This window comes from Bombina bombina, chromosome 3 (assembly GCF_027579735.1).
Source record: "Bombina bombina isolate aBomBom1 chromosome 3, aBomBom1.pri, whole genome shotgun sequence".
NCBI lineage: Eukaryota > Metazoa > Chordata > Amphibia > Anura > Bombinatoridae > Bombina > Bombina bombina.
In genome coordinates this window covers 601,544,980-601,560,224 of record NC_069501.1, presented here as the reverse complement: position 1 = coordinate 601,560,224, position 15,245 = coordinate 601,544,980, and the positions used below count along the sequence as shown (strand labels likewise).

Here is a 15,245-nt window from a genome sequence, read left to right as displayed (position 1 = left end):
GTGCAGTGCCATCTAGATAAGCAGAGAATAAATTTGCTAAAGTTGGGGGCAATCTCATTGCAAAAAAGTTTATAGTACTCTTTAAGAAGGTTAACAGGGCCTGCTGACTTTCCTACGGCTAGATTTGGAGTTTGGCGGTAAAAGGGCTGTTAACGCTCCGCGGGTTTTTTTCTGGCCGCACCATAAATTTAACTCTGGTATCGAGAGTTCAAACAAATGCTGCGTTAGGCTCCAAAAAAGGAGCGTAGAGCATTTTTACCGCAAATGCAACTCTCGATACCAGAGTTGCTTACGGACGCGGCCGGCCTCAAAAACGTGCTCGTGCACGATTCCCCCATAGGAAACAATGGGGCTGTTTGAGCTGAAAAAAAACCTAACACCTGCAAAAAAGCAGCGTTCAGCTCCTAACGCAGCCCCATTGTTTCCTATGGGGAAACACTTCCTACGTCTGCACCTAACACCCTAACATGTACCCCGAGTCTAAACACCCCTACCCTTACACTTATTAACCCCTAATCTGCCGCCCCCGCTATCGCTGACCCCTGCATTACACTTTTAACCCCTAATCTTCCGCTCCGTAAACCGCCGCCACCTACGTTATCCCTATGTACCCCTAATCTGCTGCCCTAACATCGCCGACCCCTATGTTATATTTATTAACCCCTAATCTGCCCCCCACAACGTCGCCGACACCTACCTACACTTATTAACCCCTAATCTGCCGAGCGGACCTGAGCGCTACTATAATAAAGTTATTAACCCCTAATCCGCCTCACTAACCCTATCATAAATAGTATTAACCCCTAATCTGCCCTCCCTAACATCGCCGACACCTACCTTCAATTATTAACCCCTAATCTGCCGACCGGAGCTCACCGCTATTCTAATAAATGTATTAACCCCTAAAGCTAAGTCTAACCCTAACACTAACACCCCCCTAAGTTAAATATAATTTTTATCTAACGAAATAAATTAACTCTTATTAAATAAATGATTCCTATTTAAAGCTAAATACTTACCTGTAACATAAATCCTAATATAGCTACAATATAAATTACATTTATATTATAGCTATTTTAGGATTAATATTTATTTTACAGGTAACTTTGTATTTATTTTAACCAGGTACAATAGCTATTAAATAGTTAAGAACTATTTAATAGTTACCTAGTTAAAATAATTACAACATTACCTGTAAAATAAATCCTAACCTAAGATATAATTAAACCTAACACTACCCTATCAATAAAATAATTAAATAAACTACCTACAATTACCTACAATTAACCTAACACTACACTATCAATAAATTAATTAAACACAATTGCTACAAATAAATACAATTAAATAAACTATCTAAAGTACAAAAAATAAAAAAGAACTAAGTTACAGAAAATAAAAAAATATTTACAAACATAAGAAAAATATTACAACAATTTTAAACTAATTACACCTACTCTAAGCCCCCTAATAAAATAACAAAGACCCCCAAAATAAAAAATTCCCTACCCTATTCTAAAATACAAAAATTACAAGCTCTTTTACCTTACCAGCCCTGAACAGGGCCCTTTGCGGGGCATGCCCCAAGAAGTTCAGCTCTTTTGCCTGTAAAAAAAAACATACAATACCCCCCCCCCAACATTACAACCCACCACCCACATACCCCTAATCTAACCCAAACCCCCTTAAATAAACCTAACACTAATCCCCTGAAGATCTTCCTACCTTGTCTTCACCATCCAGGTATCACCGATCCGTCCTGGCTCCAAGATCTTCATCCAACCCAAGCGGGGGTTGGCGATCCATAATCCGGTGCTCCAAAGTCTTCCTCCTATCCGGCAAGAAGAGGACATCCGGACCGGCAAACATCTTCTCCAAGCGGCATCTTCTATGTTCTTCCATCCGATGACGACCGGCTCCATCTTGAAGACCTCCAGCGCGGATCCATCCTCTTCTTCCGACGACTAGACGACGAATGACGGTTCCTTTAAGGGACGTCATCCAAGATGGCGTCCCTCGAATTCCGATTGGCTGATAGGATTCTATCAGCCAATCGGAATTAAGGTAGGAATTTTCTGATTGGCTGATGGAATCAGCCAATCAGAATCAAGTTCAATCCGATTGGCTGATCCAATCAGCCAATCAGATTGAGCTCGCATTCTATTGGCTGTTCCGATCAGCCAATAGAATGCGAGCTCAATCTGATTGGCTGATTGGATCAGCCAATCGGATTGAACTTGATTCTGATTGGCTGATTCCATCAGCCAATCAGAAAATTCCTACCTTAATTCCGATTGGCTGATAGAATCCTATCAGCCAATCGGAATTCGAGGGACGCCATCTTGGATGACGTCCCTTAAAGGAACCGTCATTCGTCGTCTAGTCGTCGGAAGAAGAGGATGGATCCGCGCTGGAGGTCTTCAAGATGGAGCCGGTCGTCATCGGATGGAAGAACATAGAAGATGCCGCTTGGAGAAGATGTTTGCCGGTCCGGATGTCCTCTTCTTGCCGGATAGGAGGAAGACTTTGGAGCACCGGATTATGGATCGCCAACCCCCGCTTGGGTTGGATGAAGATCTTGGAGCCAGGACGGATCGGTGATACCTGGATGGTGAAGACAAGGTAGGAAGATCTTCAGGGGATTAGTGTTAGGTTTATTTAAGGGGGTTTGGGTTAGATTAGGGGTATGTGGGTGGTGGGTTGTAATGTTGGGGGGGGGGTATGGTATGTTTTTTTTTACAGGCAAAAGAGCTGAACTTCTTGGGGCATGCCCCGCAAAGGGCCCTGTTCAGGGCTGGTAAGGTAAAAGAGCTTGTAATTTTTGTATTTTAGAATAGGGTAGGGAATTTTTTATTTTGGGGGTCTTTGTTATTTTATTAGGGGGCTTAGAGTAGGTGTAATTAGTTTAAAATTGTTGTAATATTTTTCTTATGTTTGTAAATATTTTTTTATTTTCTGTAACTTAGTTCTTTTTTATTTTTTGTACTTTAGATAGTTTATTTAATTGTATTTATTTGTAGCAATTGTGTTTAATTAATTTATTGATAGTGTAGTGTTAGGTTAATTGTAGGTAATTGTAGGTAGTTTATTTAATTATTTTATTGATAGGGTAGTGTTAGGTTTAATTATATCTTAGGTTAGGATTTATTTTACAGGTAATGTTGTAATTATTTTAACTAGGTAACTATTAAATAGTTCTTAACTATTTAATAGCTATTGTACCTGGTTAAAATAAATACAAAGTTACCTGTAAAATAAATATTAATCCTAAAATAGCTATAATATAAATGTAATTTATATTGTAGCTATATTAGGATTTATTTTACAGGTAAGTATTTAGCTTTAAATAGGAATCATTTATTTAATAAGAGTTAATTTATTTTGTTAGATAAAAATTATATTTAACTTAGGGGGGTGTTAGTGTTAGGGTTAGACTTAGCTTTAGGGGTTAATACATTTATTAGAATAGCGGTGAGCTCCGGTCGGCAGATTAGGGGTTAATAATTGAAGGTAGGTGTCGGCGATGTTAGGGAGGGCAGATTAGGGGTTAATACTATTTATGATAGGGTTAGTGAGGCGGATTAGGGGTTAATAACTTTATTATAGTAGCGCTCAGGTCCGCTCGGCAGATTAGGGGTTAATAAGTGTAGGTAGGTGTCGGCGACGTTGTGGGGGGCAGATTAGGGGTTAATAAATATAACATAGGGGTCGGCGATGTTAGGGGCAGAAGATTAGGGGTACATAGGGATAACGTAGGTGGCGGCGCTTTGCGGTCGGAAGATTAGGGGTTAATTATTTTAAGTAGCTTGCGGCGACGTTGTGGGGGGCAAGTTAGGGGTTAATAAATATAATATAGGGGTCGGCGGGGTTAGGGGCAGCAGATTAGGGGTACATAAGTATAACGTAGGTGGCGGTCGGCAGATTAGGGGTTAAAAATTTTAATCGAGTGGCGGCGATGTGGGGGGACCTCGGTTTAGGGGTACATAGGTAGTTTATGGGTGTTAGTGTACTTTAGGGTACAGTAGTTAAGAGCTTTATAAACCGGCGTTAGCCAGAAAGCTCTTAACTCCTGCTATTTTCAGGCGGCTGGAATCTTGTCGTTAGAGCTCTAACGCTCACTGCAGAAACGACTCTAAATACCGGCGTTAGAAAGATCCCATTGAAAAGATAGGCTACGCAAATGGCGTAGGGGGATCTGCGGTATGGAAAAGTCGCGGCTGTAAAGTGAGCGTTAGACCCTTTAATCACTGACTCCAAATACCAGCGGGCGGCCAAAACCAGCGTTAGGAGCCTCTAACGCTGGTTTTGACGGCTACCGCCGAACTCTAAATCTAGGCCCTAGTTTGGCAGATTTAATAGCCTTACTCACTTCCTGTACTTGTATGGGTGCATTTAAACTAGCTGTCTGATTTTTAATTAAAGATGGGATTGCCACATGTTCCCAAAACTCTTAAAAATAGATATAATGCTTATATAGGTTACTTTAATAAAGAAATTTGGGACAAATATGTTAAAGCCAAAATGGATTGTAAGATAGTACTTCATCAAAGAACAGCTATAAAGGATCTTAGATTAAGACATTTTTTTTTCTTCAAAATTTGACAATAAAATTGGCAAATACCTAGCGAGATGTGTCAAAATAGAGGAAAAGCAAAACCTTATTCCAGGAATCAAGAAAGATGGGGTGTGTTTAACGAACTCTGAGAAAATTAGATGCAAATTCTTTAAATTTTTACGATTTTTTTCTTTTCTCCAAAGCTATACATAATGACAACAAGTTAAAGTTCAGGAAAAGTATCAGTTTACCTTCCCTGTCATCTGAGAATCTAGAAACATTGCTATAACTGAACTGGAGGTTAAAGTGATGGTAAATTCACCAAAGAAAATTTGCATAGTTTAAAAGTACTTTTTCATTTTGAACAAATTGATGTGATTATGTCAGAAACACAATATATCTTTTGTAAAACCCCCTTTTTATGAGGCTCCGCTCCTGTTTCAATACTGCCTCTGTGTCAGAATTTCTTTTTCTTCCATTTGACAGGCAGCTGTTACGTCCTACGTAAGACACTGCCAGCACGCTCCCGTGCTGGTAACTTGAAGCCAACTCAGCCTGAAGTAGAACTCCTCAAGCGCAGTTAGCTACGCTATTTGCGCTTCTTAAACAGTGAATCTGCTTTGCCGTAGCGATTCACAGTAGCAAGGCTAAAGGCTGTGACAAACTGAGATGGTGCGCAGCGTGATGATGCAGCTGTGCGTGCTCAGTGTGTCCTGCTTTTTCATCTCTGCATGCTGAGCAGCGTCGGTTTGCGTAGCTGAGCGCTCAGAGTTGAAATATTTGAATTTCAGAAACGATGCAACGCAGTGTGTCACAGCCTTGATTTGGCTTCATGTTACCAGCATGGGAGCGTGTTTGCAGTGTCTTACATTAGGCGTATGGTGCAGCTCCTATTGGCTGCAACAGCTCCCTATCAAATGGAAGAATAAGAAATTCTGAGACAGAGGCAGCATTGAAACAAGTAATGGAACCCTGATAAAAAAGGGGTCTTACAAAATATATACAGGTGGCCCTCGTTTTACAACGGTTCAATTTACACCGTTTCAGAATAACAACCTTTTTTTCCAGTCATGTGACTCCTATTGAAAAGCATTGAGAAGTAGTGCATTTATTAAAATAGCTAGTAGGTGTAGCTGTCTGCTTGTGTTGCAGCAAAGCCAAGCAAGCTGAAATTAATCAGTTGATACAGACCTGAGCTATCGAGCAGATTTCAAAGAAACAATATCTTCCTGTCTTTAAATCAGTCCAGACTGGAATGCATAGAAAGAACTGTTTGCAGAAAAATGCAAGAGAAGTCTGTGTTGTGTGATTATTTTATTAGGTTTATAATGCTGTTTAGCAAATGTTTTTGTTCATTTAACTTAGTTTAATTATATATTCTGTGCTGTGTGATTATTTTATTAGGGTTATAATGCTGTTTAGCATTTAAAGTCTTCATTTCAAAGCTTTAAAAATAATGTATTAGGTGTTACTTATGACAATTTTGAGAGGGGCCTGGAACCTATCTCCCTCACTTCCCATTGACTTACATTATAAACTGAGTTTCAATTTACAACGGCTTCTATTTACAACCATTCCTTCTGGAACCTAACCCCGGCGTAAACTGAGGGCTACCTGTATTGTGTTTCTAACATAATCACATTAATATGCTCAAAATTAAAAGTATTTTTAAACTATGCAAACTTACTTTGGTGAATTTACCATCACTTTAAACAAGCAAAAGACAAGACTGCCCTGAACAAAGTTTCAGGCCCAGATCAACTGCCTGGTGAATTTTATAAATTACTAAACTTAGAAATTGTTCCAACTTTAACTTACCTTTTTAATGATTATTTCACACTAGCTGGCCGACCACTGCTCCTTAACTTGTCCGCCTCCTCTGAGCGGTGTACACCAATCAGCCCGATCCTATACGATCGGGTTTATTGACACCCCCTGCTAGCAGCCAATTGTCCACGAATCTGCAGGGGGCGACATTGCACAAACAGTTCACCAGAACTGCTTGTGCAATGATAAATGCTGACAGCTTATGCTGTCTGCAATCAGCAATGCCTGTCGGACATGATCCACTGAGAGGATCATGTCGGACAGGCCATTGATAAATCGTCCCCTAGGTAAGAACCCATCATCTTTCTTTGTAGGGTCTGTTATTACGCTGATTAGACAGAAAGGAAAATACCCAGAATCCTTAGATGCATGTTTCATATGTATATTTATGTTTTAATTGGTTTTAGTAGGAGGGGTTGGTTTCCCCTTTAAAAGCACGCCTCTAGCTTTGGAGGTCAGATCTATGACTATGGCCATGGCCGAAATGCGCAAGATCATGCTTTCTTAAGCTCCTTTGTTGCTGACAGCATTTGCTTTTTTTAATGCATACCTAAATAAAGGACTATTTTTTACTTGGGAGCTTTTTCCACTGTTTATTAATATACTTTATAACATTTAAACCTCTAAACTGCTGCCTGTTTCTAAGCCACTACACTTTTTTATTAGCTTTTCACAACAGGAGACTGCTAGTTCATGTGGGGCATATAGATAACATTTAGCTCATGTCCGTGGGTTGTGGATGACACTGCACTAATTGGCTAAACTGCAAGTCAATAGATAATAAATAAATAGTCATGTGATCATCGGGCTGTCAAAAGAGGCTTAGATAGAAGGTTATCCCAGAGGTTAAAAGTATATTAAGATGGTACTTTGTTCTTTAATTCATCTGAACCAAGTAGGCTTTATGACCAATAGGAATCCATCTACTAATATTCACAAAGTATTTCTTTAGTTGGATTCTTATTGGAATTCCAGTAGAAGGAAGAGTTAAATCAAATCAAGACCTAGCAATACCTTTAATCAAGGCTCATAAAGCATTCAATTCTATTACATGGGGCCATTTGTTCACTGCTCTTGACAGATTTAACTTTTTCTAGGATTTTAATAAACTAATGCATAAAAAAGCATATTCCTCTATATAAGTCAATGGTCTTACATCCTATACATTTCTGCTCGCCAGAGGTACACAAAAGGGGTGTCCAGTTTCACCCCTGCTGTTCAATCTTGCTATTGAATCCCTGGCAATACTTCTTAGGAAAAAATACAAGGAATTCCTTTAGGAAATAAAAAAAATCTAATTGTTATTGTATGCCGAGGATTTATTACTTTTTGTCAGAGATTCTAGAAAAGAGATACCTTTTATACTTGAGACAGTTCGGGAGTTTGGCTTCTTTTCAGGATATCAAGTTAATGCGTCTAAATCTGATATACTATGGATTATTAAATCTCCAAATAATAGAATGGTGATCCCCTTTAAAGAAGTTCATTGATATATCTCTTATTTGGGTATAAAAATCAGTATTAATCTTAAATATTGATATAGAATTAACTATATACCAATTGGTCTTGATTAAAGGGATATAAAATAGGAATATTTTGCATTAGATATAATAATTTTGGTAATAAAATAATTTTTATTAGGTTAATTTTGGCCATCAAAGAAAGCTTTAAAGTGATATTAAACACAATTTTTTTCTTTCATGATTCAGATAGAGCATGTAATTTTAAGCAACTTTTTAATTTACTCCTATTATCAATGTTTCTACATTCTCTTGGTGTCTTTATTTGAAAAAGGAGTTATGTAAGCTTAGGAGCCAGCCCATTGTTCGACCAATCATGCTCTATCTTAATGATACAAAGAGAGAAGCACTCTACCAGGAACAAACAACAGCTCAGTAGCTTGTTCTATGGAGAATTACCACCTAGGAGCAGCCTCTTTTATCCCAGTTGTGCTTTTCACAGAGGAAAACTTAATATAAGCCTGATCCTGCCAAGTAAGGTCAGTCCAGCCCCGAAATACCAGGCAATTCTCCTCTGAACAAGGAACATGACAACACCAGACGGTAGTTTCAGCCTTCTATGGGTCTCGTCAGTGAGGTGCAGCCACATTCCTCTAAGCACACTGAGCAAGGAGTCCACGTCTGGTATCCCTCATCACCTCCCCAGGGTCATTTCAGGGCTGGACTGACCATGTTGGCTGGATCAGACTGATATACTACAGAAACGTTTTCCTCTGTGAAAAGCACAATTGGGCAGAAAGAAGCTACTCCCAGGTGGCAACCGGGCCATAGAACAAGCTATTGATGCTGCTGTTCATTCCTGGCAGACTGCTTCTCTTTCTGTTTTGCATATGTAAATTTGACCCTGGGGATAGTCTCCCTAAGGGTGTTGGGGGAAACCAGATGTGGACTCCTTGCCCAATGTGCTTAGAAGGATATGGCTGCACCTCACTGACGAGGCCCAAAGGAGGCCAAAACGATTGTCTGTGGTTGTCATGTTCCTTGTTCAGAGGAGAATTGCCTGGTATTTCAGGGCTGAACTGACCATGTTGGCAGGGTCAGACTGATATACTACATGGAAGTTTTCCTCTGTGAAAAGCACAATTGGGCAGAAAGAAGCTACTCCCAGGTGGCAACCGGGCCATAGAACAAGCTATTGATGCTGCTGTTCATTCCTGGCAGACTGCTTCTCTTTCTGTTTTAAATATATAACTATAACCCTGGGGATAGTCTTCCTAGGTGGGGGAAACCAGACGTGGACTCTTTGCCTAATGTGCTTAGAAAGATATGGCTGCAACCGGGCCATAGAACAAGCTATTGATCCTGCTGTTTGTTGCTGGCAGACTGCTTCTCTTTCTGTTTTGTCTATCTTAATCATGAAAGAAAAAATGTGGGTTTCATATCCCTTTAATGCTTTCTTTGATAGCCAAAATTAACCTAATTAAAATGATTTTATAACCAAAATGATTTTATCTAATGCAGAATATTCCTATAACTATGACTTAGAAGGATACAAAACAATTGGACAGTTCTTTTAGACCTTTTATATAGGGAACAGGTAGAAGACGATTGGCTTTGGATAAATTAATACAATTAAAAGATTCTGGCGGCCTGGCCTTTCTCTCTTTTTATACATATAATAGTATATGCCTTGGAAAGGTTGCAATGGATTGGCTGACAGATAAAAGTTAAATATCCTCTTTGGATATGAAGGAGAATGCCCTAAGACAGTGTTTCCCAACCGCGGTCCTCAAGTACCCCCAACAGTCCTGGTTTTCATTATAGCTGAACTAGAGCACAGGTGAAATAATCAGCTGATGGATGTGAGCAGGTTGGTTACTGATCAGCTGATTATTTCACCTGTGCACTGGTTCAGCTATAATGAAAACCAGGCCTGTTGGGGTTACTTGAGGACCGCAGTTGGGAAACACTGCCCTAACAAATCTATTCCATCTGAAATTAAGAAATGTACAGTTTTTTTTACAATATTATCAAAGTATGGCAAAATATGTGTAGAATGTTGGAAATAAACCCATTTATCTCTAATTTATTAGCAATAACAGGTAATCCCCAGTTTATAGAAGGACTTAATAATAACCTATTTAAATGAAGGACTAAAAAGGACTAACATTTGGGAGAGAATTATTTACAAAAATTGGCTATGAAATGGAGCCAAGATTAAGATAATGTTGATAATGTGGTTCTTATGCAAAGGGGCCCATTTATCAAGCTCCGGATGGAGCTTGAGAGCCCGTGTTTCTGGCGAGTCTGCAGACTCGCCAGAAACACCAGTTATGAAGCAGCGGTCTAAAGACACTGGGATAAGGGGGCAGTCTGCAGAGGCTTAAAGTGATGGTAAACTTGATTATTACAGAACATATCAGTGCAACTATCATATAAATTCAACCCCACTTTCATTCATGATTTATTTATTTTTCTAAATAAAAGTGCTGTTACTGATAGTCGCTCTGATTTACTCCTACCGCTCTTTCTCCCGATGCCGATCTACACTTTTTTTTTTCCACTGTGACGTTTCCTCATCCGGTCAATTGATTTTCTGGTTTCCTTTTGGTTGCCAACTGCCTACACAGCACACCCCTTGGATTAATTGTGCATGTGCTTCTTTTTTCCCACAGATCCTTAAAAGCCAGTAAAGATTGTCGGCTTCTAAGCTCCTGCAGGCTGCCTCTTATCTTAGTGCTTTTGTTTGCTTTTTAAATCTTGCAAAACAGCCAGACAGTGCTAGACCATATGTGCCATATAGATAACATTGTGCTTACTCCTGTGGATAATGATAATGGTTATACAAGAACCAGCACTGATTGTCTAAAATGCAAGATTGTAAAAAGGTACTATAACATAAAAACAAGATGGCGCTCCAGTGGCACAGAATATCATGCAAATATTTCCCACTCCAAGGGCTCCATTTGTTAAGCAGCGGATGCTGCTTTGGAGGCCCATCGTTTCAGGCTCCTTTTAGGTGGCGGATTGAAATCATCCTGATCTGATCTAATCAGGATGATTGACAGCCCCTGCTAGCGGCTGATTGGAAATTCTTGTGCAACGATAAATGCTATAGCGAATCATGTCTACTCAACATTTAATAAATCTACCCCCAAGACAAATGTGTGCTGGTATTACAAGCTGAGTGCAACGCAAAAGCAAACTCGTGTTTGCATTGCATGGAAACTTTGCGCTCATGAGAGCACACTTCCATAGGCTCCAATTGGAGCCTCATTCTCATGCTGTAAGACATGGCTGAGAACCTAGTGCAGCAAAGGGGGACAGTCAAACAGTGATGGGCAGCAAAGTATAAATATATATGAATATGACTATATACATATATATGTATGTGTCAATATGAGTATATACACATATTAACACATAAATATATATGTATATTTTCATAAACGTATATATTTACAGGGAACACACAGTCCCCAAAGACCGCAATGTAAAGGCACTTTTCAGTGCCATTTTTTTAATTTAAGCCCTCATAACTGCTTCTTGCAGTTATTTAAAAAAAAATGAAAAATGCTACTTTTTTTCTTTTAAACAGCTACACCCCACTGTATTTTGGGGGCAATTGGGTGACATTTTTAAAATTAACCACAGATCTGACCGCTGGTTAATTTTCAGAGGTTGCGGTAGCAATAACAAGCCACTTGTACAGTTACACTCATAATAATACTATTTAATAAAAAATGTTTAAAAAAGTTATAAGGGCTCAAAGATATGAGGTATCAGGTGTTAGAAAAAAAAGGCAGGCAAAGGGCTTTAACATAGAGGTACATATATGTATGTATGTGTGTGTATATATATATATATATATATATATATATATATATATATATATATATATATATATATATATATATATATATATATATATATATATATGTGTGTGTGTGTTTATGTGTGTACATGTGTGTTTATATGTGTATATATGTATTTACAGACATATGTACACATATAAACATATAAATACATATGTATACATATATAGACATATATAAAAGTGCATTGGGAGCCCTTTGCAGTCAAGTAGCTGAAAACATACAAAATTATAATTATGCAATATTAATTTTTAATAAGGTATATACTGTGTATTTACTGTAAATAATTCACATTCCAATGTTCTGCACATAGGGGAATATGTTCTATGTATTTTTAAATAGATATTCCTATATATATCTGTATATATCTATACCTCTATATATTCATGTATATATATATATATATATATAGTTATGAATATATATTTCTGCAAAGATCCATTAGGTATATATTTAGATAGCTATTTAAGAATAAATAGAACATATTCTGCTATGTGCAGAACATTGGATTATGAAATATGCAATATTATCTTCTTGTGGGTGTTAGTAAGGTAATTCTTAACACATTATCATAAATTATCTTTTTCTTCCAATATATTCACTATTTCTATGAGTAAATAATAATACAGGGACATTAGTATCTTTCATGATTCAGATAGAACGTGATTTTTAAACATCTTTCCAATTAACTTCTATTCTCTAATTTGTTTTTGTTCTCTTTGTATCCTTTGTTGAAAAGGATACCCAAGTAAGCTCAGGAGCTTTTGATTATTGACTGCACAAATATGCATCATGTTTTTTGCTCACCCGATATGTTCAGCTAGCTCCCAGTAGTGCATTGCTTCATTCCTTCTTCAACAAAGGATACAAAGAGAATGAAGCAAATGAGAGAATAGAAGTAAATTGGAAAGTTGTAAAAAATTATATTCTCTATTTGAATTATGAAAGAAAAAATCTTGCTTTCATGTCCCTTTAATCTATGATTCGTTAAGTTGTATACATTTTTAAGTAGAATATAGCAGGGTTATGGACAATAGTTCAGACATGTTTAATAATTAAATGTTATAACTTATAGGGCTTGATTACACGTTAAGCGCACATTTGCGCTTACGTGAGCTCGATATGTGTGCTTAACTTAGCAATACCAGAGCATTTACATGTGCGCTGGTATTACAAGGAAGTTACAATGTGACTAGCTGGCATTCGCGTTGCCGGAATCCATAGACTCCAATGGGAACCTCGTTTTCATGCTGGCAGAAGCACACAAACAACTTGTGCAGTGCAGGTGGCAACTCGCGCATCGTTGGGCAGCAATAAATAAATAGAACATATACATATATATTTATGTGTTTATATGTGTATATACACATATAAATACATAAATATATATGTAAATAAGCATAGTCCCCCATTGACTCCTATGTAAATGCACTTTAGCTACCGTTTTTTCTCTAACACCCATAAATCCTTTCACTTTAACCCCTTATAACTGCTTCATGCAGGTTGCGAGCTTGCGATCGCATAAACCAGCCACTTGTAATGGCTGGTTATTTAACGTGTGCCTGTAAAGGTGCAATTTTTTTTGGGTAATAAACAGGTACAGAAAAATCAGTATATAGTATTAGATTTGTGTTATAATAAGAAAAAGAAACCTGCACTTTGAATGGCTAATTTGTTTTCAAATAAATGTGGCTATTTTCAGCTAAAATTGTTCTCAAACATATCTATTAAGATTTGTCACAAGTTTTTACTGTTTAAAACATATTATTGAAAAATATCAGGGCATGGTTAAAAGAAAATACACATTTTAGAGAAAAGAGTGAAAAAAAACAAAAATCCCAATACATTTGTTTACATATTTTGAGATAAACGTTATCCACAATGTATAGTAATGGTATTCATTTGTAGATGTGATTTCTGAAATTAAAATACAAAATCGTCTTACCTTTTTAGGCATTGTGTCCAACTAATGCAAAATCCTCGATGATCTGATTCTTTTAGTGATCCCTTCCTTTTGTCAAAAAGTGCAAAACATCTTGGTAACACCACTATTAAATTCACACAGTATAGTGAAATTGAAAGAAAAATGATGTCTTAGTCACACTCATTCTTCTATGAAAGTTGTTTGTTTGTTTTTTTTGTTTTTTAAACATACTGCTTTTTAGAGGTGGAACTACTTGCCCTGCTTGAGGTGGGTATTGAATGGCCACTAAAAACATCATGATCCAAAGGGGAATGGATCCCAACACTAAGGGCAAGTTGTTTTTCAGTATTGTAATTGGTCCAGTTTTGATCATTTGACATTTTGTATAATGGGCAGGGAGGATGGTTTTTATGTATGCCAAAGTAAAGACACGAGTTTTCCTGAGCTGAAACACTTGATTGATTAAATGTTTTATCTGGCAACATGTTTACTTCTTTGAGATATGCAGCTTGAGGACTGTTATTTGCAGTACGGTAAATGGTCTGGCCAATCAAAATCGCCAGCTCAAGTAAATTAAGTGCTAAGGAGATGAGAGAAACCACTAGAACGAAGATGATAAAGATTGTTTTTTCTGTAGGACGGGACACATAGCAATTAACTTTATGGGGGCATGGGTCTCCTTCACACACAATCAATGGATGCATCACAAATCCATAGAGGAACCACTGACCCACCAGAAATCCAACTTCAAATATGATCTTGACGATGATACTGGCTGAGTAAGTGAATACGAGTGCTCCTCTAATCTTTACTCTTCCATCCTCTTGTATGTAGAATTTTATGCGCTTCTTTCTAATGACCTCATTGACATGATCTACTTCCTGTTCCTTGTGCTCCAGTCTGGCCAACTCATTCTGTTTGAGCTTTTCCTCTCTCCTGGATAGGTATAACACGTGTCCTAGGTAAAGGAGGGTGGGAGTGCTGACAAAAATGAACTGCAGCACCCAATAGCGAATATGAGAGATAGGAAAGGCTTTGTCATAGCAGATGTTTGTACAGCCAGGTTGCTTAGTGTTACACACAAAGTCTGATTGTTCATCCCCCCATACTGATTCACCAGCAAGGCTTAGGATTAAGAGGCGGAAGACAAACAGTACTATAAGCCAGATTTTACCAACAGCTGTGGAATGCTCCTGAACTTGGTCCAACAGTTTTTCAAGCAAGCTCCAGTCCCCCATGTTTCAATAAAGTATCTGTAATATTAAAACAGAAAATATAGATGTGAATACAAACACATTCATTATAAATTTACTTGCAGTGTCACTGAAGGCTTTCTCTCTCTTAGATTATGAGTGTCAGACATTCAGTTGGAGACGTCAGATGTTAATATTAACTCCCACCCAGCATGCTACATTAGTCTGCACACGTAAGCTTGGTCTAATGTCTGGTATATGTTTCCATAGCTGTTTGTTTAGCATATGCAGTTAACTTCTATCACTGGTGGGTCCCTGCAGCATGCAATATTTAAAGCTCATATATACAATGGAGAAAGGGGAGGAAGTGTGAGAGTGAAGAAAGGGATCTGAAAATATAGACAACACAAC

At 37.9% G+C, this 15,245-nt stretch overlaps 2 protein-coding genes across 2 annotated transcripts in view; both read right to left on the bottom strand.

Annotated features, from left to right (window-relative positions):
• The window catches only part of LOC128653733 (gap junction alpha-4 protein-like), a 43,429-nt gene extending 29,654 nt beyond the window's left edge, over window positions 1-13,775 (bottom strand). The window contains exon 1 of the mRNA XM_053707198.1: window positions 13,663-13,775. Within this exon, the coding sequence (XP_053563173.1) occupies window positions 13,663-13,674 (12 nt within the window). The 5' untranslated portion in view covers window positions 13,675-13,775. The remainder of the gene's footprint in view (window positions 1-13,662) is intronic.
• Window positions 13,776-13,838: 63 nt separating this feature from the next.
• Window positions 13,839-14,879, bottom strand: LOC128653734 (gap junction alpha-4 protein-like). The gene has a single exon (XM_053707200.1). It carries the CDS (start codon window positions 14,877-14,879, stop codon window positions 13,863-13,865), a length of 1,017 nt encoding a protein of 338 aa, XP_053563175.1. The 3' UTR covers window positions 13,839-13,862.
• Window positions 14,880-15,245: the final 366 nt, after the last annotated feature.